We start from the raw sequence: 22729 nt of genomic DNA, 5'->3' as shown, positions 1-22729 counted from the left end.
GCAAGCAGCATCCACTTCCTCAGCACAGGAGGAGAAGGAAGAGGCTGCTGCTGCTCCAGGAGCCCAGGTTAGAGTCTGCTGTTGCTAGTGTGTTCTGAAAGGGGGAGAGAGAATGAATGAGCATGTCTGTGAGAGTGAGTGAGTGTGCATTTGTGTAGGAAGAAGAGATCTGAGAGTGTATGTAGGAGAGTAGGAGAGAGCTGAGTGCAAGTGAGCATGGGTGTGAAAGTGAGTGGGCATGTGTATATGGAAGAGGGAGAGACGTGAGTATGTGTGTGTGTTTATAAGAGCAAACTTGTGAGCATTCGGTTCCACTGTGCAGTTCCCACCCACCACTAATCCAAGGTAATCTCAGGGTGACTGGAAGGCAAAAGTTCCCAGGTATGCACACTATGTGTGCTTGGACTGTGCTGTCAGCAGAATCTAAAGGCAAAGCCAAAAACGTCTGCTCAACCTTCTATATCTATAGCACCTTTTTTTGCAAACTCTCCAAATACTTAGTCACCTAGACTCCATAGGAAAAAATAGGGAGAATCCCAGCACACAGACACAGACACACATATGCCTTATTGGCAGGGCTTAATTTATGGGGGAACGGGGTAGAACGCAGTTCTGGCACTTCTTTTAAGGCTTAAGAGGCAGAGTAGCAGGGTTATTCTGCTCCAGTCTTTCCCCTCCAGGCAGCCTGCATGGAAGAGGAGAGGGGCTGAGGCTGAAGCACACAAGAGAGGAGAACAACCACTCTGCACTCTGTTCCAGCCCCTCCTCTCTTGTTCCCTGTCCCCCCACTTCTCCTTCTGTATTGCAGAGAGCACAAGGGGAAGGGGTAATATTGAAGCAGACATTGCAGAGCAAAGAACAGACACAAAAAAAGGTTTTGAATTAGCACAAGCTTGAAGGTTGTGAGAGCAGCAGTGCCAATTGTTAAGGCTCCTACCCTGGACTTGATGACTAGCGCTACTGCTCACAAGTTTCAAACTTGTGCTAATACAAACCTTTTTTTGTGTCCATTAACGAGGGCTTAATTTCTGAATTAGCATATGTAACCCAGACCACTTTTTGGGTTACTAATAGGTCTTGCAACAGTCTAATGCAGTTAGGGGAGTACCCATTCATGGACAGCCTGTTAGCTTCGTGGACCCTTGGGCCGATCGGAACCGAAGGATGGTTCGCAGCAGTGGTCCCTACCAGGAGGCGGCAGAGGCAGGCTCGAGGATGGCTGGAGGAAGGAACCACGGGAGGCTCTATGCGACCAAGGGCTCAGCAGGGAGATGAAGAGAGGGTGAGACTGACCTGGTGGTGGAAGGTCTTCGCCCTGGAAGCCGGTACTCCCCCGAGAGGAGCTCGTAAGAGTCCGGCCACTGGGACTTAGGAGATTCACCCTGGAAGCCGGTGTCCCCCCAGGAGGAGCCCGTAGGGACCCGGCCACTGGGACTTAGATGGGTCCTCGGAGGCGGAGTCTTGAAGAAGTCCACAGGTCAAGAGCCGGAGGGTTGTCGCTCACCAGGTCAAGTCGTGTACCAGAGAATCACCGCTTGCCGATCCGGGGTCAGGAACCAGAGAATCACCGAAAGCCAATCCGAGTCAGAAACCAGAGAGTCACCAAAAGCCAAACCGAGTCAGGAACCAGCGAAACCTGAAGACGAAGCAGAAACGCCGCAACTGGAAGCAGGGGAACCCTGGGAACCTCGTTGCAAGGCAGGGAGATCCGGGACTGCAGGGCTTAAGTAGCCCTGCAGCATCTGACGTCATTCCAGGGGAGGATCCGGGCTTTCCCGCGCTGGTCCCTTTAAATAGAAGGCAGAGACGCATGTGCGCGCGTCTAGGGGGCGGAGCCAGCCGCGGAGGAACGCTGGCAAGGTGGGGGAAGCCGGAGCGTGGCGTCCGAGGGCCCTGCAGGCCCGAACGAGGTGGGCACGCGACGGAGACGCCGCGACCGAGGTCCCTGCAGCCCCGGAAGAAGAGAGACCGAGGCGGAGCCGCGGCGGGGTGAGCGCCGATCCCGGGGCCGTCCCGGGATCGCAACACAGCCCTCCCACTGAGAGTTGTAATGGATACCTTTGGTCCTGAAGCTTTATAGCAGAGCTCTGCAGTAGGTTCTGGGGGCAGTCTAAATTGAGAATGAGAGATTACATTTTCCCAAATTAGATTTTGGGCTTTCCTGGAGCCTCAGAAACCCTCTGAGACCCCTCCAGGATAGGTCAAAAGGGCTCCACTGTTGTACTCTTCTTACGAGGTGCAGAGCGGCTGCTCTGGGACTAATTTGGGGATTTTGAATGTTCACTTAGAGGAGCCCTGCTGAAGGCGTGTGCCTTTCTGAAGCCCAGGGAATGGGGAACCCTGGGCTGAAGACGCCCAATGTTTAGGGAAGATCTGCCCAACAAAGGTGGTGACCCGTTGCAGCAGATTCCTGCAGTTATTTAAGATTTGTTTTCCAACATCTGGGAGTAAGTGTTTTCTGCCCCCTTCCTGCCCATCAAGGGGACTGGCAAGAACTGTAGTCCGCAAGGATTTCTACCAGCAGGGATCCCACCAGAAGATTAATCTACTAACCAAGTAATGATGTACATTCAAAGGAGGACACCCATCTGGTGTCCACAAAGAGCCCCGGGGGATAGAGACATTAACTATGTGCCAAGATAAGAGTTTTGTGCCATCGGGAGGGGTTTTCCGACCATCCAAGGGGGCCTGGCCCAGAGGGACCACTGCACAGTCTAATCCAGAAGTGTGGATGGATTCCTGGCCTAATAAAATCTAATGAACAGATAGAGGAGAAAAGGTCTGTAATTAAGAGGGAAACTGCAGAGACTGTGATGAGTGAATTATCTTATTTAATTGTGTCATTCAATGAAGCTGTATCAGTAAAGCATTATTTTGGACACTGCCCATGTGGTCCAAGTATGGTTTGGCACACAACACACACAGCACAGCATGAAGAGGAATCCCAAGCACAGCTTACTAGTCACCCCATACTGGGACCAGACAGGACTCCTTTCCACCCCTAGTCCATAGGACCTACACCTTGGGATGAGAAGAGAAGTAAAGGCTAGCCAGGTTCCCTGCCCCAAAGAACTTACAAATAACTTTATGACCCCATCCATGCCTGACTTGTACCTGAAGACGGGGGTACGCATAAGTCTGAAAGTTGAGAGCAATGGTGCCAATTGTTAAGGCTTCAACTCTGGTCTTGATCAACCGCACTATTGCTCACAACTTTCATACTTATGCTAATTCATCCCCTTTCTGTGTCCATTAATGAGGGCTTAATTTCTGGCAGAACAACCCAGAACCGCATTATGGGACCTGAGAAAGCAGAGCAGGGCCAGCAGTGTATATTAGTTTGAATTCCCCTAAAGAAACAGAACAGACCCAGTAGTTGCGTGGATCACTTATGGCCCCCTGGCCTTTGGAGGAAGCAGAGCTGCTTACTCTGAGCCAAGGGCAGCCACATGGCTTTGATTCAGGTGTGTGTATGTGTGTGTGTGAGAGAGAGAGAGAGAGAGAGATAGAATTCACACCTGGTCCCACCCCTTTACACAGATCAAACCTGGTCCTGGCCCCGCCCATCTCACCCCCTCCACAGTTATATTTCCTTTCTATCTACAAATTAAGCCCTGCTTATTTCAGTCAGAAAACAAGCCAACAATGCTTTAGTAGGTGGCAGGAGATGAGCAATTGCTGGCTAATGTGAGTCTAAAAGAAAAAAACATACTTGAAAACACTTGTCCAGTCTGCCAAACCTTTAACCTGCATCTTTCACTTATAGTTGTCTTTTCCACGAAGGGATAGTATTCACAGGGCACTATCCTCACACCAGAATCCTCAACCCTTTCATTGCTTTCATAGCCTCCCAAACTTGTGACCCCCCCTTCCGCACAGGCCAGCAAGTCCATGTCACACACAAGGGGTCCATCACTGCATCATCTAATGTGCATCCTCAGCAGTCACGCCATCATAGAGGGGATTCTGCCTTTGGGCAAGCAGCCTGCCACCTTCTACAACACATTCACCATACGTACAGGCTGGCATAGTGCCTTTAGGGTAGGATGTCTTGTACGCCTCCTGCTCTCTCTGCACTGAACCTCCATGAGTCAGTGCTCATGGAGGTCATCATACCATATACAACGAATGGTCACGTCTGGAGGCCAAACAGTACATAAGAAAAGCCGTTCTGGGTCAGAGCAAAGGTCCAGCAATCCTAGCTGAGAGCCTGCATTGACCAGTATCCCAGCCAGCAGCTCAGCTGATGCTGTCTGCTGTTCCAGGAACAGTATTGGAATGAGGATGACTACTTCTGGTGAGGCCCCCTGCCAACTCTGGGGTGTCTGGTGTGTCATCTTTCCTGACCTTCTTTGTGAGGAGGAGAGGGTCCACACTCTCTTGATAGGTTTCATGTGAGCTGCTAGAGCAAGAGTGAGTCTTTTCTCTATTCTTTGCTTTGCACGTTTTGAGCTGAGTCCACTAATGAGTGGCTTCTTGTTTTTGTTTATGCTTCTCAGACCACTTCAGATGCCATGAGGTGCCTGCACCTGGTCCAGGGATCAGAGCAGCGCATGTCCACGGGAGGGGGGGAGGGGATGGAGGCATTGAGGGCCTAGAGCACAAGCTATGGCAAATGGAGGAGATCCACCCCATGAATAGTTCCCTGTCGTTGACCAGCAGGAGTCTGGTGTGAGTGTCTGCAAGTGTCTTTTCATGTGGTATCTGTTTCTGTCTGGCATGTCTGTTTTCTCACTCTTGTTTGTATATGTCATTTGGTCCACCTTCACCTCACAGTCTGCTCCCTCCTTCTCTCTCTGCTGTGCATGTGCACGTGGTTGCTGTAGTATTTATTTTCTTTCTGTGCTTTGGCCTAGGTCCTCGGTTGTAGTCCGTGGAAAGGCATGGACTGTTTCTGTATTCCCTGAATAGTGTCTGTCATGTTGCTTGTCTTTACCTTTCTTTTTTTATGTTGTGTATGTCTTCTCTGCATTCTGCCTTTGCATGCTTAGTGTAAATATTTCTCCTTTGTTTCTGAGTTTCCTCCCATTTCTTTTCTTTTCTCCTAACTACTCAGAGCATGGCGTGGCTTCTCCAAAGGGTCGGCCAGTGTCCCGCAGACCAGGCATGTCACCAGTGAATGCATGCACACAGTTCTCTGGGAATTGCTCTGGGAGGGAAGAGAAGCCCTGTATTGAGGGAGCAGCTGCATACTGTTTGGCACCTGCTGCTTTCTGATTTATCTGGCACGCATCCTAAATAACTCTCCTTGCACCTCTGGGAGCAGCAGAAAGAGGAGGTGGGGGGGTCAGGATCTTCAGCCCAACCAGAGGATCTGGAAGCCCGCCGCTGTATGTGCTGTGCCCATCCCTTGAGAAATGTGTGTGGAGGGGGTGGGGGATAATTTTGAAATGTTTTGTTTTGCATTTAATAAATCATCATTTTTTTTAACAATCATTCTTTCTGGGTTTTCCAAGGTTAGTGCGCATGCATGCCGGGTGTGAGTGCAGGAGAGTGTCATTTGTACAGAGTAGGTCCGGATAGTGTGCACCTGTGAGAGGGACAGTGAGAAAGAAATATGAATATGGGGGGACAACAGGTGTAGATGGTGTGTTGAGATGCTTGTGGTAGGGACGGTCAAATCTTGAAATGCATGTTATAAATATTCAATGTACTTCATTTTAATTGTTAAAGTTTTGTTATTGGAATTTATGTCTTATAGTTGTTGTAATCCGTGACAACTTGATGTAATGGAGCAGAATAGCACATTTTACAAAATGCATGAATGCTGCTACCGCACGTTGAAGCCATCATGGGATTGTCATTTCCCCAGCTTTTGCCCTGATCCCCCTTCTCTTTTCAGATTTCATTCCACGGAATCAGAGTAAAAGGAACTAGCACGGCCCAGGCCAGCTCGCCTGGTTTTCCATAGGAGGAAAAGAAAATGAAAAAGGCATTTTTTTTCCTTTCGTAGGAAATGGTGGGAAGCGCGTGGGCACGAGCAAGGCCAGGCGCAGTTACTCCTGCGTCCGCGCTGGAGGGAAGCGGCGCGTGCTGCGGGGCAATTGCAAGACGGTTCGCACAAGTTCAGACAAACACGGAGTTCTTTGGTCCCGGGGGGCTTTGCACTGGTTTTTCAAAGAGAAAAGTACGCTCATCTCTTCACTTTGGAACTGACCCCAGGGAAAGTCCCCGCACACCTTTGCACCTCTAATTCACGCAGACGCTTTTTCCAGCAAAAAATAAACCAAAAAAACGATGTATGTATTTTTGAAAATGTGAGCGTCTATATAATAAATGGCTATTGATTTTGTTTTGCAAGGAGCCATGCCTTCGAACGTGAAGAACTCCTGCAGCTACATATTGTAGAGTTGCTCGGATAGAGGCGATGCCAGTGGTTCGGCAGAGGGGCAGGGAGGCGGGAATCTGGAAAGACAGGTGGGCCTGGGGATCGCCCTGGGGTGGGGAAATGTGAAATGATGATCTTGTAAGTCTGCAGAAGGAACAACCAGGGTATTATGATGTCTTGATTTCTTCTCTGCATTAATAAACAGATTTAAACATAAAAGCATAAAAGAAGAATTTCATTTTTTCGCTCATTTTGGAGCCTCTTTCCCATAGACACAAAACAGGAAGAACTCTTTATGAAGGCCTGCAAATTTGCTGGTAAAATATTTCAACATCTCAAGCTTATAAAGTTGTTTCCTTGTAGGGTTTGGCTGCAGGGAAACCCTGACCTGTGGTAATAAATCTGCTGGCAGCGGCGCATCATTGCAGGAAAATCCAGGGCTCAGATCCCTCCATTATTAAAAACTACACCTGTGACTAATGTCATGCCATACCTCCAGGAGGAAAAATAGACAATTATTTCAGTCAAGACTCTGTCAACCTTCTAAGGAGAAAAACCCAAGCCGCACGAGACATCTGCAGGTTGTTACAAAAATGTATATAGTTCACAGGAAGGAACGATATACATCCTTGCTCAGTTGGAGTCTCCCTATGGTTTGCTTTATGACGCTATATTACAAAATTAGCCAAATAAAATCAATCGCATGCTTAACTATGCCCTCAAATGACACTTTGAGCCGTGATCAACAACTTTGCATATTTACTTGGACGGTGATATAGCTATAGTTTGGGGGTTATAAAGAATTTGTTCTTTTATTTGTAATCCACAGCTATTGATTTCCTGGAGAGAATACTGACCTTTAACCCTATGGATCGGTTAATGGCAGAGGAAGCTTTGCAGCACCCCTACATGAGCCCATATTCCTGCCCTGAGGATGAGCCGATCTCCCAGCATCCATTCAGGATCGAGGATGAGATTGATGATATTTTGCTGATGGAAGCCAGCCAGAGTGAAATCTCAAACTGGGACAGGTACAGCATCAGAGTCTTACAACACTGACCGCCCCTGCTTTTATCGGACTAAACTATGTGATCTTAGAACTATGTAATGAACGTGCAGTTTCCATACTATAAATATAGCAATAGCTTGCCACGCAGTATAAATTCTAATATATCCTTAGTTTGGAAAGAAAATAGCATATTGTACCCACAGAAGTAGAGTTAAATGTTAATTTACGTGTTTCTCTGATTTTAAGTACATGCCCGCGCGCACATACATACACACACGCATAGAAACGCATCCTCCTGCACTGGGGGTCAGAGTCATGGGGCACCTTTTCTGTTTTTAGCTATGTCACAAAATATAGCACACGATGGACTTTATGGGCAAATGGACTCTGGATCATCTGTGATCGGAGAAGCAAGTGCTGATTCTCTTAACTTCCATCTCAATACTTTTTGGTATCTGAAATCTCACTTGTGTTTTGCAAACCTTGAGAGCCAGGATTACAAGTCCCTGGCTGCATAGGCGCCAGCTCTGTGAGTTCTCCAAGTGCCTAAGCACCCCAATAACCTATTTGCCTGCCGCGTCTGCTTGTAAATCTCCTGGGCCTGCGGAAGCCGAGAGGAGAGGAGAGATTGAAGGGAGTGACGCAGGGAGGCGGGATTGATTCTGGAGTTACTCAAGCACACGGAGCACTCACGGGGCTGGGGCCTGTGCTTACAGGGACTTGTAAACCCTGGTCCCTAAGACTGCAAAGCACAAGTGGCTGCCAGAAATCGAGATTACAGTTACCAGCTATGAATTGGGATGGAAGTTAGAGATCCGGGACTTGAGGCGGCCTATCACAGATGAGATAGTGAAAAAAGAATGGGTTGGAAAATTGGGACTGGTATAGTCTGGTCCTTATGAACCGGAGCTATCTGGTAACCCTAACTCATCTCTTGAGCTGTATTTGTGGGGTTGCTTCCTGGCAGCAGCAGATCCAGTCTCTTGCTGAATGGCTTTCCTTGAGTCCATGGACTACTTCTAGTGGGGGTTTGTTTTTTTTAAGGGCAAGTTGTCTTGCTACTCATTCCAGAGACAAAACCTTGACTAGACTTGTTTCAGCATAAGTAAGAATTATTAGAAGGGGTTCTTTTTTGCCTGAGTGTTTCATCCTGCTTTTTAGGGAAATTATATTTTATAAAAGGCAGGGGTCCTTTAATAAGCTAGAAAACAGCAATTTTAACTTTAAACTGCTTCATAATTTGTGTGTGAGATGGAGAATATCCTCCTTTTTGCAAACATTAATGCAAGATTTTTGACTGTTCAGTTTTATAATTTTCATGTTTTTGATGCTAGTGAGAGTAGGGGGTAGGACAGTCTGTATTAGAGATTGTAAATTGATTATGCATTCTATTTAAATTGTGCTGTATTTTAATTTGATGATTAAAATACAGCACAACCCAATGGGACCCAAGGTAAACCACCTTGGATCCCAGTTTTGGGGAAAAGGTGGTATAGAAGTAGGAGATGTCAAATAATGTAATATACATGGTTCACTGATGCAAATAATTTTTAGTGTAAGTTCAACTCCTGACTACTAGTCAGTAATAAGAGAAAATATTGCTTCACAGGAGGCATAGAACAGCCTCCCAGTTTTAGCGGTTGGGGCAAAAGTGGGAGCAGAATTCAAGAAAGCATGAGGCAAGCACAGAGCATCCTTAGTGGTTGGGAAGCAAGGGCAAAACTGGAGATGAAGTGGAGTCTGTGGTATTACAACAGGGAGGAAAAATGGCAAGACCAGATAGGCCTTGTGGTCTTTATCTGCTACCATATTCTGTTTCTACATTTCATTGATCCCAGTCACAACAAGCCTGAAATCAATCCCTTCAAGGTCACTTATTTTTCCTTTCTATGCATTTCCATGGACTCTAACACATTTTCCATTGCTCCCTAATGGGATAGGATTTGTTCCTTGAATAGAGATGTTTTAATATTAGAAAGAGGTGTATTTTCTTAGCAGAATTGTCTGACATATGCCTTCTATTGGTAATTTTATTTTATAGGTATCAAGTCAGCCTGTCTTCAGATCTGGAGTGGCGTCAGGACAGGTATCATGGCATGAACGAGGTACAGCGAGACCCTCGTGCTGGCTCAGAATCCTTTGCTGAAGAAGCCCAGGTCGACCCGCGCAAGTATTCTCAGAGCAGCTCAGAAAGGTACTTGGAGCAGTCTCATTCTTCAGTGGACCGTATGTTTGAAACGGACTACGGCAGATCATGCGATTATAAAGTGGGGTCACCTTCCTACTTGGACAAACTGCTGTGGAGGGACAATAAACCGCATCACTATTCAGAGCCCAAGCTTATTTTAGACCTATCGCATTGGAAAAGAGCAACTATTGCTCCGCCGGGAGAAACCTCACCGGAAGAAGAGCCATCCAGTCTCTTTTTGGAGATTGCTCAGTGGGTAAAAAATACTCAGTCAAGACTTGAGTGCCCTCCTAGTCCTCCTCCAGAAATTCAAAGGCATGGGCAGCCACCCCCTCCCTCTTGCAAGGAATCTGAGGACATCAGCAATGGAACAGACTCTCAGTTTGACTTGGATGTTTTCATTTCCAGGGCACTAAAGCTGTGTACAAAACCAGAAGACCTGCCGGACAGCAAGCTCAGTGATATCAACGGGGCTTGTATTTCTGAACACCCCAATGAAATTGTGCAGACAGATGCTTATCATAAAGAGAGATGGTAGCAGAGCAGTCTCTCTGTGCGAAATGATAACATGCATTAAGATAATAATCCCTGTGTGAATATGTGACCCTGATTACAATATGCTGAATAGAATGTGACGTGATCTTTTACTAAACAGATATTTTAGGATTCAGAGGTGATTGGATATTGAATGCTTTTTAATAAGGGGCAAGCACGACTTCTAGCTCCTACTTTACGTCTTTATGACTGCACATAAACTAAACGATGACTTTCTTTAATAAATGGAGTGGGGGCCTTTAATTCACAAGGCATTGATACGAGAAAATTGTTCCTGGATACCATCAAGTTTTTCCTCACCTTGCAAAAGGTATTATGTGGCCCCGTTTAAAGTAATCCTCTTTGGTGTGCTGAGAGCTTCTATTTCAACCACTGGCTTAATAAAGCATTTTTAGAAAACCCAGATGGCAGAACAACTAAATTCATGAAATCCCCCCTTTTTAAATTCTGATTTTATGTAATTTCTGAGAACGTGGCTGTATCTTCTCATTAAGAATCTCTGTGTATTAGGGGCGCTGCTGTTCCAGCTCTCACTGGAACCCTGCACAGGCATCACACTGTATGAACACAGCATAAACATCTGGAGTGGATTCAGGGAAAAACAGGAGATATGACCATGGTAAAAAGGTCACACCTTTTCAATCCACAAAAGCATACAAATTTAAGAAATAAAATAAACATAAAATAAGCAAAGGAGACCTATGATTAAGACCTGTAAGTCAAGTTGATGTGTTTAAGAATCTAGCTAATACTGCAGTTTTCATTTGGGCATGCCTGTGTGCAATTAGTGCAGAATTTTCAGTGAGCTAGAATCCACAAAATAGAGAAGGCAGGAAGTGACTTCACCTTTTCACCTGTCCTTAGAAGGCTTTAAAGGATTCAGAAAGCATGAAAGAAACATTGAGCTGCTTCTACTTCCTTCGTATTCTAGCCTTTAACATCTGGATCATATTTTGGATACCAGTAAGTACATGATGCTTGTCAAACAAAGAGGTAGAAAAGCAAAAAAAAAAAAAAAATGACATCCAATTTTCTTGTGTTTTTCATAGAATAGTGGAAGCCCCTCTTCCGACTTTGGCATCCTCAGAGCAAGCTGAGTCAAAAATGTTTTCCAAACTGCTAAAAATAGATCCCAAAATAGCTTTGAACAACTATTTCTAGCACTGAGTTACCTCAGCATGGGGGACTTCAATGTTCTCTAAAATTCAGTTCTAATTTGATTTGAACTACATTTTTGGTCACCTTGCAATCCTATTTTCTGGCTCCTTCATCAGCACTGATTTGGATCAGAAATATCTTTCATATGATGGGTGTAACAGGGTGTACTGTCCACGGTGAATATCCACAGGTTCTGTCTGTGCACATTTGTGCCAAGAAACAGGTTAATTTGCATAATTTGGTGCCAGGACCCAGTGGCATACCCCAGGCCTAACATATGTAGCATATAGGAATGAATATAAATAAATGGGTGTGTTCATAGAGAGGGTGGTCTCCTTACATTAGCAGCTAATTCAGGAGGGTCTCAGTTTGTCACAGAGCTGTGATAAAAGTGGAGAACTATTTTGCCTTCGCTTTGTGTCCTGCTTTCTTTAAAGTCAATGAATACTGGGTAAGGGGAGGGGAAACCCTGTAGATACATAAAATACATTGATTAATTGCATTTCTAGTTTCATCACATTTCTGAGCTCTCTAGTCAGCTGACTACAATTTGTGCAGTACAGAAAAAAAATCATACTTAAATTTCAGGAAAAGAAATAACGAAATGGGGAATCATCTTTAATACTGAAATAAATATGGTACTTTGTTTTGTTTTGGTTTTTTTAAATAATGTACTACAATTTTCAATTTGTTACAATGCAACATAATTTTGTATTTTGCTAATGAAAGAGTACTAAATTTAAGTCAAAGGTTGATATTTCAGTACTGTCAAAAAATGTTATATTATACTGCATATGTGCATGCTCCTGCACTGAAGGGTAAAGATTGGGTCATGGCAAAACTAGTGACTGAAGCACATGACAATGACCAGAATCCCCTCTATTGGCTCCAGCTCCTTTTCAGTGAGAGGGTAATGACCCTACTGGATGGCAGTCACCCTGCTCTCCTCGCCAGTAAGCTCTGTAAACCTGAAGGGCATTATGCTGCTAAATATCTGATTATTCATTTCTTAAACTTATCCACTGCTCTTCTGCAGTAGTGGTCTACAGTACAAATTCAACAATTACATCAGCATAAAAGTTACAATGTCATAAAAAATATAGAGCAAATATATCACAATTTCAATAGCAGTCATCTCATCAGCGTAACAATTACAATATAAAAATAAAGCAAATGCATCAGCATACAATACAAGAAAATATGGTTTCTATTGTGAAAGCGCACTCCAAGAACCTCCCGAATAAATTTTTTTTTAAACCTACACATAGTTGCTGGTCTTTTCAGTTCCGTTGCTGTTATTATTATAATGGCATCCACACTAAGTTGCCAATTAAAAGGTCTAAAATCCCTCTCCTGTAGTTCCCTGTTAGGCCTGTGACCACAGACCTGACTTGCAACAGTTGAGCATCTATGCCACAGACTCATCACCATTAAGACAGCTGTCAGTCATGGTCCACTGTTGTGTGTTAGTGGTTCTCAGGTTTGGGTTTCAGGATATCCACGATGAAGCATATTGTGCATGAGGCATTTTTGCATACATTCAGAACTGGGATAATTTGCATGTTTTGATTACCCTAAAAAACAGATCTGGTTTGAGTCCAGAACCATGATTGGAAGATCAATGTCTGCTAGCTGAGGTGACCAGAGGTGCAGCAGGAGGAAGAGGGCACAAGTCTCTGAGGATAAAGGAGAACAGAGAAAGAGGGAGAAATAGAGAAGAACACAGAGAAAGAGGAAGAGAACATAGAGGTCAGGAAGAGAAAATGGCAAAGAAGAGCACAGATAGAGAAAAGTGAGCAGCAGCGAGGAAGAAAAAGGGTGAGAGCAAAGACAACAGAAGGGGAAGAGAACAGTCATTGGGAGTGGAGAAGCAGAGAGAAGAAAGGAAGGGAAGGGTGATGGGAAAATAGACAAAATGAAGGTAGAGAAAAGAGAGGGAAGGAAGAGGAGGAAGCAGAAATAGAAGGGAGGAAAGAAACAGAGAGAGAAGTTGAGGGAGGGTGAAGGCGAGAGCAGAGAGGAGAGAAAGATAAGTGGAGGGGGAGAATAGATAGGAGAGAGGAATGAAGAGAGAGCAGAGACAGATGAAGATAGGAATAAAAGGAGAAGAGAGATTATAGGGCAGACAAAAAAGATAAACCAGACCAAGAAAGGAATGGAAGATGATATTGAAAAGGGGACATGGAAAACACAGGATAGGTAAGGAGTCTTGAAGTTACTGAGAATACAAGAAATCCTATCGAAATGCAGAAGAGTTAGAAAATGTGTAAGCGACAAAAGAAGAACTGGAGAAATGAAAGAAACAAAGGCACATGGAAGCAGAATCTATTTTTGAAAATAAAAGATTCAACCAATGCATCTAGCAGAATCCGAAGAACAGCAATGCATTTAAATTAAAAAAAACCCAACATTTGGTTTAAAAGTTCCAAAGGTGTTGTGCAGGGTACCCTGCTGAAGTACACAGGCTTAAGCTGTCTTGTAAGTGCCATGGGAGCCAGGACTTTCTGTTATGTGCATCTGAACAGTGCTGCACATGTCCAGCAGTGTTGTAGAAATGACACATAGCAGTAACAGTAAAACACCAGCAGGCACTCGGCAGCCCACCACTTTTTAAGGAACGTTGACTGCAGGTGAAAGAGAAGTAAAACCCATAGCAGAAGGAGCAAGGTCTCCTATTCAAGACCACCCCTGATCCTCTGGGGTGGTGGAGGGTTAGTATAAAGCAGCCCAAGCGACTTAAAACGTTGCCAAGATGGAAGAAGCAAGACACTTTAAGAAGCCTTGAGAGAATGCATATTCATTTCTCAGTCTATTGTATTGCCTCATAGGTTTGAGTTGCTTTGTTTTGGAAGGAGATTGAGAAAAAAACATAAAAAAAAAAAGATAGGAAATTACTGTGATTTTCCAATGGACACTGGTTTTTATTTTTTTACATTCTTCTAGTGAAAGGAGCTGACCCAACAGCTCTGAAGGCCTACGTCCTCTTATCCATAGACCTTGTCCAGCATGAGCCGTGGCAGTACATGCTCCCCAACACTGCCCTGTCCCTATGCCTCAACCCCGCTCTAAAGGGACCAGGTCTAGGAGCTAGAGAAAGGGGAAGCCAGTTTCTAGCCCTATTCACTTACCAGAAATATACTGCAGCTCTGAAGATTCATATGAAGTCAAAAAGAACTGCTGGATGACATCTGCCCGGCCTTCACATTGACTGTAGCATACATCTCACACAGCTGAAATAAGAAAAATGAATGCATCAAATATTTGAATATTGCTACTACTTCCAGCCATCCAGCACCTGGGGTAGGATTACAGAGGTTCTGTTATCTAGGAATCGGATGATCCTCTTTGTTTCTGTTCTTTATGGTACTCAATCCAATAAAAACTAAAGGTACTGATTTAACTATCCTATGCCCTCTGGAAACCCCCCCCCCCCCTTTTTTTATTTATTTATATATATTTTTTTTTAATAATTCTGTTTACTGTACTTCATCTGCAAAACCGGATTTTCCAGTCAGCAAAGACATTTTTTTGTATAATATGAAAGCATGGCCAGCCTCGTGTGGTTTAGTGTTACTGTGTGGGTGTGAGAGATTAAAGTGAAATTTACTCTTACCTGGTAGTTTTCTTTCCTTGATTCCTGCTAGACCAGTCCTTGCGGATAGGATTTTCCCCTCCACAGTTTACGGAGACAGTGGATTCACCTCTTTTATGATCTCATTCAGGGCCTCAGCAATGTGACCAAAATAAAATCCCCCGAAATTAAACATTGTGATAAATAACAGGGTCCACAAGACCGTTCTGAGACAAGAGGTGAGAGAAAGGATCAGGAAGAGTGAGGACGTGCTTTAGATAGTAACATTGTTCCCTACCAACCCTGTGTTCCTGGGCGGGCTTTGGACTGGTCAAGAAGGAATCAAGGAAAGAAAATTACCAGATAAGAGTAAATTTCACCTTCCTTTTCATCCTGCTATATCAGTCCTTAAGTATGGGGGTTATCTAGGCTGCTGCTTACCAGGGAGGGAGGAAGTCAGGGACGTCATAGGGATTTCTGCCCCAAAGGCAGAGTCTGCCTTGGCCTGCACGTGCCATCTATAATAATTTGCAAAGGAATGTATGTGTAACCCCATCTTTGGGTGACTGCTAAACACCGATAGGACCATAAAAGAATTTGTTATACTCTGGGGCTGATTCATTCAGGCTAGCTCTTTTCCTTCCCAGGTTCTGGATTCTTTGTTGGTGGGGGGAAATATTTATCTTTCAGGGCCCAGAGTGACAGGGGTGACTTTTATGAATTCCTTTCTCTGGGAGAGGTGTAATTGTCCTCACTGTATGTGCCGTATGTGCCAAAGAAATACACTGGCGCCACTAATTTAGTGTCCAAAAATAACGTCTTTACTGGTGGGTAATGAAGTGATATCGCACAAAATTTCAATCCTTATCGCCTCAGAATTATTCTTTACTTACAGTCCTTTCTGTCTATCTGTGCATGGGTCTCTGTTACCAGGGTCAGGGAAACATCCACTCTCCAGGCCTTGGTTAAGTGGAGTTCCCAATAGGCAGGGTACCCTTAGTTGGGCAAGATAACCACTTCCAAAAACTGGTAAAAAGTAGAAATGCGGTCTCTACACAGAGTCAAAATCCTCTCTCCCCCCAGGGGTGAAGACTCCAGATGGGTGTCCTCAATGGTCTCAATGTGGTTCTTACTCATGGTTAGTTGATCTTCTTTATTCTCTTTCTCTATCAGACAAATCCCCGATGGGAGGGATGCCCTCTGGAACAAGCAGCTCCAATTGTAATTTGGTAGGGAACGAAGAAAGGCAGCCAAAACCTCTTCCCTTATCTTCTCAACAAAATTCTTCTTTCCAAAAAATGGAGGCAAAACGCCAGAAGATCCTGACTTCAGGCCACTGCCAGTCCTCTATCCTCACTGCGGATATAGAAGAGCAGATCTTCCCTAGCCTTGGACTCCCAGAGAGAAGGTTCCAGAGGTCCTACCAGGCTTCTTACATATCAGACTCTGAAAAATCCCAAAACAACACAGAGAGTGGATGGACAGAGCAGATCCCCAACCTGTCTCAGACTCCAGGTAGGGTTTGCTGAGTCCTAAGAGAAGGCCCCAAAATCCAACTAAGGAAAAGCTCCACACGCCTTCTATAACTCCAAAAATCAACTACACTGCCTCGAGAGCTGTTTTTAAATCCTCTCAAAGGGGATGACCATTCCAGCATCCTCAAAGGGAGGCGCTGTACAGAATTGGTTTTCCCCCAATTTACTAACCTACACTGCACTAGCTAAACAAGGAGTTACCCAGAGCTTAATGTTAATGAGCCCAGAGGGCCCATTACATAAGGATGACCAAGTGGCCACCTTACATTTTTCTAATGGGGAGACTGAAGATGCCTCTACCCATGATGATGCTTGCGCCCTTGTGGAATGATCCCAGAGCACTGCCGGGGTCTGTCTGCCCGATAGCAGGTAAGCCGAAACAATTGCTGCCTTGATCCATCTAGCTAAGGTGACTTAGAGGCTGCCTCCCCTTTTCTGTTTTTCCTAAAGGTGTTTGTCAGCTTTAAGTGTCTGAAAAAAAAAGGTGATAAAGGAAAACATAACACAGGGAGAGAGAGGGGATAGGAATGCTGTAACCCTGGCAAGGGAGGATTCGGGGTTGCTCCCTCTTTCCCAAGGTCTGAGACCAAGACTCGTGGAACTAGAGTGGGAATGTTTTACTGCTTCCCTACAGGCCCTTTAGGCCTCCCAGAAGTGGTTCAGGAAGTGTCTTACTAGTCTTATCAGTTCCGGTTTCTCTTTGTCTTGCATGAGGCATCAGTGCAGGCATAAACCACAATGCTTGCAAGCTGGTATTTTCTGTATTTAATAATATGAGGTGCTGAAAATAATTTGCAGCGAGGCTCCTCTTAACTTTTAGGCATGGTCCCCTTTGTTTTTTGGGGTTTTTTTGTAGTCCATAAGGGCATACCAGCGGGAGTTCATGTAAGCACAGGGGAAGGCTGAAGAGATGTGCACCTTGTCATGTATACACCCCCTACATAAAGCAGGTTTAACGTCTTTCAGAATGTCATGCAGTGACAGCAGTGACAGCCTGCGCGGCTCACAGACACAGCAAGCCCAAGATTCCCAGCGGAAAACTGAGGAATTGTGGGAACTCACACTTTAAAGAGATTTTTAAGCAGAAATATCTTAAAAGGAGATATTCCACCAAAGAACTCAATTTTGAAAGATCTACTACTACTTATCACTTCTATGGCACACTGTACAAAAACCCATAAGAGATAATTTCATTTATTCAGAAAATGGTTAAAATTAATTATTAAGACTGTGAGGTCTTTAAAAGCAGCCTAAAAAAGATGGGCTTCTAGACAGGATTTGAATAAGGCCAGAGAGGAAGCCTGATACACAGAATCAGAAAGTCTATTCCAAGCGTATGGAGCCGCAAGATGGAAAGCACAGAGTTGGGAGTTGGTAGTGGAGAAGAAGAACATAGATAAGAGTTATTTACCTGCAGGTCGATACAGTAAAGTGTGCTCCGTCGGAGCGCACTGTCAGCCTGCTCTGGACGCGTGTTTTCCCTTACCCCTTATTCAGTAAGGGGAGGAAAACACGCGGCCCACCCGCGGCACCTAATAGCGCCCTCAACATGCAAATGCATGTTGATGGCCCTATTAGGTATTCGCGTGCGATTCAGTAAGTAAAATGTGCAGCCAAGCCGCACATTTTACTCTAAGAAATTAGCGCCGACCCAAAGGTCGGCGCTAATTTCTTCCGGCGCCAGGAAAGTGCACAGAAAAGCAGTAAAAACTGCTTTTCTGTGCACCCTCCGACTTAATATCATAGCGATATTAAGTCGGAGGTCCCCAAAGGTAAAAAAAGTAAATAAATAAATAAATAAATAAATTTGAATTCAGCCCGTGGCTGTCGGGCCGAAAACCGGACGCTCAATTTTGCCGGCGTCTGGTTTCCGAGCCCGTGGCTGTCAGCGGGCTCGAGAACCGACGCCGGCAAAATTGAGCGTCGGCTGTCAAACCCGCTGACAGCCGCCGCTCCTGACAAAAAGGAGGCGCTAGGGACGCGCTAGTGTCCCTAGCGAGAACCAGAGAATGCAATAACACCATTTATTGTAATGCATTGCATGAGAACAGTGCCTTGGATACTGATTGGGCTGTCTCAAAGAGAGTCTCAACTAGATATTTATACACTCATCAAAACAGCTTACAGGCCATCTTTTCACATATTCCAGTTCCTTTTTACAAGTGTCAATTATTTCAGTATTTGCCCTTTGCTCCTTGTGCAAGCAAACACTAGTTGGCAAATATTTCTCTGTCCTTGTTTTCTGCAGGTGCATTTTGTCTTGTGTCTTTGTCATCAACTAAACAACTTGTTTGTCCATAATGTAAGCAGGCTTGTAATCTATGACTCTCAGCTTATGGCTGAGCTGCCCTTTGAACAAAGCTAATGCATGTATGGGGTTCATCTTAACTGCCCAGCAAGGGTATTACAGCCTAAGCTTTAACTATAAGTGTGTAATTCATATTATTTGTAATTGCCCTATACTATTCCATCCCAACAATGCCACCGACGACTGGTGCATCTGAACCCTCCACATGTCCCCGTAATCACAAGGGAGGGCTCGCACAGATTGTTGCTGCTGTTACTATGAACAGGAGTGTACCACTTTCCCTTGCCACGTCATGTGTAATTAGGACCTCCTCTCGCGTTTGCATCTTGGAGAGATAGAAGCGCTCAAGAATCCCATTTTGCACAGTCTGTCCAGAGACAGGTATATTCTGTGCATGAAATTAAAATGGAAGTCTTAAATTGGAGCTTACAAAGACTGAATTTAATGCAGGCGAAATCTCCTGCCAGGCATCATTAATCAGTAGCTGCCCCCCTCCCCATCTGATTTCCATTTCTTCTTCACATTTTGCAAGGGTCTTTCCTCAGTCCGAAATTACTACGGGACTGCCCGAAGGCTCAACATGTATTTAACACCTCTGTGCAAAGTGCTAGCTGTACTGTGCGACGGATATAAATTATAGGCAGACGATATCCAGGTCTTTGTACGTTTGTGCCCCTCATGGTCAGACACAGTTGACCTAGTTAACCTGTGTGTATCTGCAATCAAGCGCTGGCTATTCTGTAATAAGTTTTCATTAAATGTATCAAAAACTCAATATTTGTTGATTCAGCGCCCTCTGTCTTAAGACGATTCACAACTCCATCGTGATTGACAACTTTGCCTTTTCCTTAAAGTCCAGCATCCACAATCTGGGCGTACTAATTGATCCTTCTTTATCTTTTCGCCCGTTTGTGAAAAACAGAATTAGGGCAGGATGTTTCAAACTTCGAGTGCTCTGTGGCCTTAAACATCTGCTAGACAAAGTGGATTTTTGAACAGTAGTACAAGCTTCCATTCTGCCTTTAGTCGATTATTTATTTATTTATAGCTTTTATATACCGAGGTTCAATTAACAGGATTAATTATCACATCGGTTTACATTATAACCAGCAAAAAAAACAACAGTGACACAGTCTTGTCTTACATTGAACAGGGTAGAGAAACCTGGATAACATAACTAGGGTGAAAGCAGGTATAGAAACATGGGTAGACATAACTTGGGCGAAAGCTGGGAACTTATATTGGGAAGGACTATGCTAACCTCCTTAGGGAGATAGTAACATGATGATACGGACTGAAACCATGATGGGAAAGGAGTGGTTATGGGAAAGCTTGGCCAAATAACAAAGTCTTAAGTCTCTTCTTGAAGGTGATTGGACATTGTTCAAGTCTTAGTTCAGGAGGAAGCAGGTTCCATTGCTTGGGGCCCGAAGCAAACATAGCTCTTTTTCTGAAGGAAGTCTTGATGGTAGGTGCTTGCAGAGTGCCTCTCTGGGCTAGTCTTAGAGGACGGGCGGAGGTGTGGAGTTGCAAAGGTATTGTAAGATCCAGTGGTGTGATGTTGTGTATGGCCTTGTGAGTGACTGTTAATAGTTTGTGAAGGATTCTAAACTTAATTGGGAGCCAATTTAGTTTCTTTAAAATTGGAGTAATATGATCTCTCTTGTTGGATTTTGTGAGAATCCTAGCAGTTGCGTTCTGTAGCAACTGGAGGGGCTTGAGTGAGATATCAGGCAGGCCATGAAGAAGTGCATTGCAATAGTCAATTTTTGAGAAAATGATGGATTGCAGGACTGACCTGAAATCGTGGAAATGGAGGAGGGGTCTTAGCCTTTTTAGAACTTGGAGTTTAAAGTAACACTCCTTCACCGTGTTGTTAATGAAGCCTGTGAAGGTCATTTGGCTGTCCAAGATTACCCCGAGGTTCCTGACCTTAGGTGAGAATGAAGGGAACACTGAAAGTTGAAGGTTATTTAGTGGTAAGCTACCTTCTTGTGTGATTAGTAGGAACTCTGTCTTGTCTGTGTTGAGTAACAAATTGAGCTTTGAGAGGAGGTTTTTAATGTGGATTAGACAGGCGTTCCAATGGAGGATGGTTTTTTGCAGTGAGTCAGTGATTGGTATCAGGATTTGGACATCATCTGCATATAAGTAGTGGGTAAGTTTCAGCTCGGAAAGAAGTTTGCAAAGAGGGAGAAGATAGATGTTGAATAGTGTCGGGGATAACGATGATCCTTGTGGAACTCCTAGGGTAGAGATGAAAGGGGGGGATTCTATACTGTTAATCTTGACTTTGTAATGCCTATTCTTAAGGAAGGATTTGAACCAGTTTAGGGCAGTATTATTGATGCCGATCTCCGCTAGCCTTTCAATGAGACACTGATGGTTCACTGTGTCGAATGCGGCCAATAAGTCTAGGAGGATGAGCAGGCAGGGCTGTTTCCTTTCTAGGTTCATGAGGATGTTGTCTGAGAGAGAAATAAGGAGGGATTCCGTATTTCTAGCTTTACGAAATCCAAGTTGAGCTGGAGAGAGGATATTTTTATAGTCCAAGAATTCGGAGAGTTGTTTGTTGACTATTCTTTCTAGGATCTTGGCGATGATGGGAAGGTTTGCAATCGGACGAAAGTTCGCTGGGTTATCTGTGGAGAGGTTTGTTTTTTTTAGAAGGGGTTTTAAGATAGCCAGTTTGAGAGGGTCGGGGACATGACCTTGTGCTAAGGAGGCATTGATGATTTGCGAGATATGTTTGGAAACTTCAGCGGCACATGTTATAAGAAGATTGGCTGGGATCGTATCAAAAGGGTGGGAGGATGGTTTTAGTTTCCTCAGTAGTGATTCTATTTCTAGGGAGGAAGTGGATTCGAATTCTTCCAGGCATGTCGTATGAGGCGAAGGGGCAGTGGGAGGTTGATTAGTCTTTTAGCTAAAAGGCGCTGCCACGGGGAGAGGACATGATTGGCCAGTGGAGGTTAAAGTTGTGCGGGAGGCCAGTAAGTTAGCTTTTTTTTTTTTTTTCAATTTGAAGTTGAGCCGATTTGAAAACTGCAAATTCCACAGAATGGGAAGAAGTGGTCGAAAGAAGCGTCAGCCCCAGATTTTTTTTATATTACTACAATTCTATATTCCTTGGTCTTTCAGCAGTAACGCTTAAACCTCTCCAACTTTTGTTGAATAGTGCAGCGCGACTTATCACTGCCATCAACAAAAGGGAACACATAACTCCAGTCCTATTCGAGCTACATTGGCTTCCAATTGCGGAAAGAATCAAATATAAGATTGCCCCCATCACTTTCAATCTCATCTCTTCTGCTTCCTCACCCTGGAGTAACGCTCTACTGTCTGACCCAGCAGCTTCAATTGGCACAACGAGGTCTCCTAGACATGCCCTCACCCTTACATGCCAGACTTAGTGTCATTAGGGATTGTGCCTTTTCCGTGGCCGCCACAGTGATCTGGAACTCTTTTCCTGAAGGACCACGTATGGCAGACAGTGTGAAATCCTTTAAGACTCCACTAAAAACATGGCTTTTCAGACAAGCATTCTACGAAGTCCGCAGAAGGTCCTTGTGTGTTTTACTGTTTGTATTTATGAACTTTGGATCTAGTGTGTATTTTACTGAAATGCTATGATTGTGCCTATGTACCTCGCCCAGGAAATGGGCAATTAATAAATTCACATAAAAATAAAATGTGTAGGAGGAGTGCCATATTCTCTCTTGAAATCTTCATATAATTTAAAAGCGAGCTCTGTATCTAAATGTGCTGGTGAGGTGAATAAACCTCACTCTTTTTTCCACAGACTACATTCTTTAAGCATAGGAGGATTGGGTAATTATTTGTTGTCCTATAATGGGATGAGCAAAGTTAGAGTTCCTGCCACTCTCACATATACATGCAACTTATTCCAGATAGCAATAGTTAAATTCATAGACTGACATCTTTAATTTTGCTGAGTAAAGCAGATCCTTTAAGTCATATGGATGAGCCAATTGTCTTCTAGTTGCCTGCCATCCTTCCCACCAGCCACTTGCATCACTTGAGAAGCCCAGTAATACTTCTTAAAATTTGGTAAGC

At 44.4% G+C, this 22729-nt stretch overlaps 1 protein-coding gene across 2 annotated transcripts in view; it reads left to right on the top strand.

The window, feature by feature from the left end:
* MAPK4 (mitogen-activated protein kinase 4) overlaps positions 1–12499 on the top strand; it is a 291734-nt gene extending 279235 nt beyond the window's left edge. For both annotated transcript variants that reach the window (XM_029580075.1, XM_029580068.1), the window contains 2 exons: positions 7158–7359; positions 9379–12499. In XM_029580075.1, coding sequence (XP_029435935.1) covers positions 7158–7359; positions 9379–10063 — 887 coding nt within the window. In that variant the 3' untranslated portion in view covers positions 10064–12499. The remainder of the gene's footprint in view (positions 1–7157; positions 7360–9378) is intronic.
* The last annotated feature ends 10230 nt before the right edge of the window (positions 12500–22729 follow it).

Source organism: Rhinatrema bivittatum, chromosome 1 (assembly GCF_901001135.1).
Source record: "Rhinatrema bivittatum chromosome 1, aRhiBiv1.1, whole genome shotgun sequence".
Classification (NCBI taxonomy): domain Eukaryota; kingdom Metazoa; phylum Chordata; class Amphibia; order Gymnophiona; family Rhinatrematidae; genus Rhinatrema; species Rhinatrema bivittatum.
The sequence above is the reverse complement of the archived record's forward strand: the minus strand, read 5'-3'. Positions and strand labels throughout refer to the sequence as shown.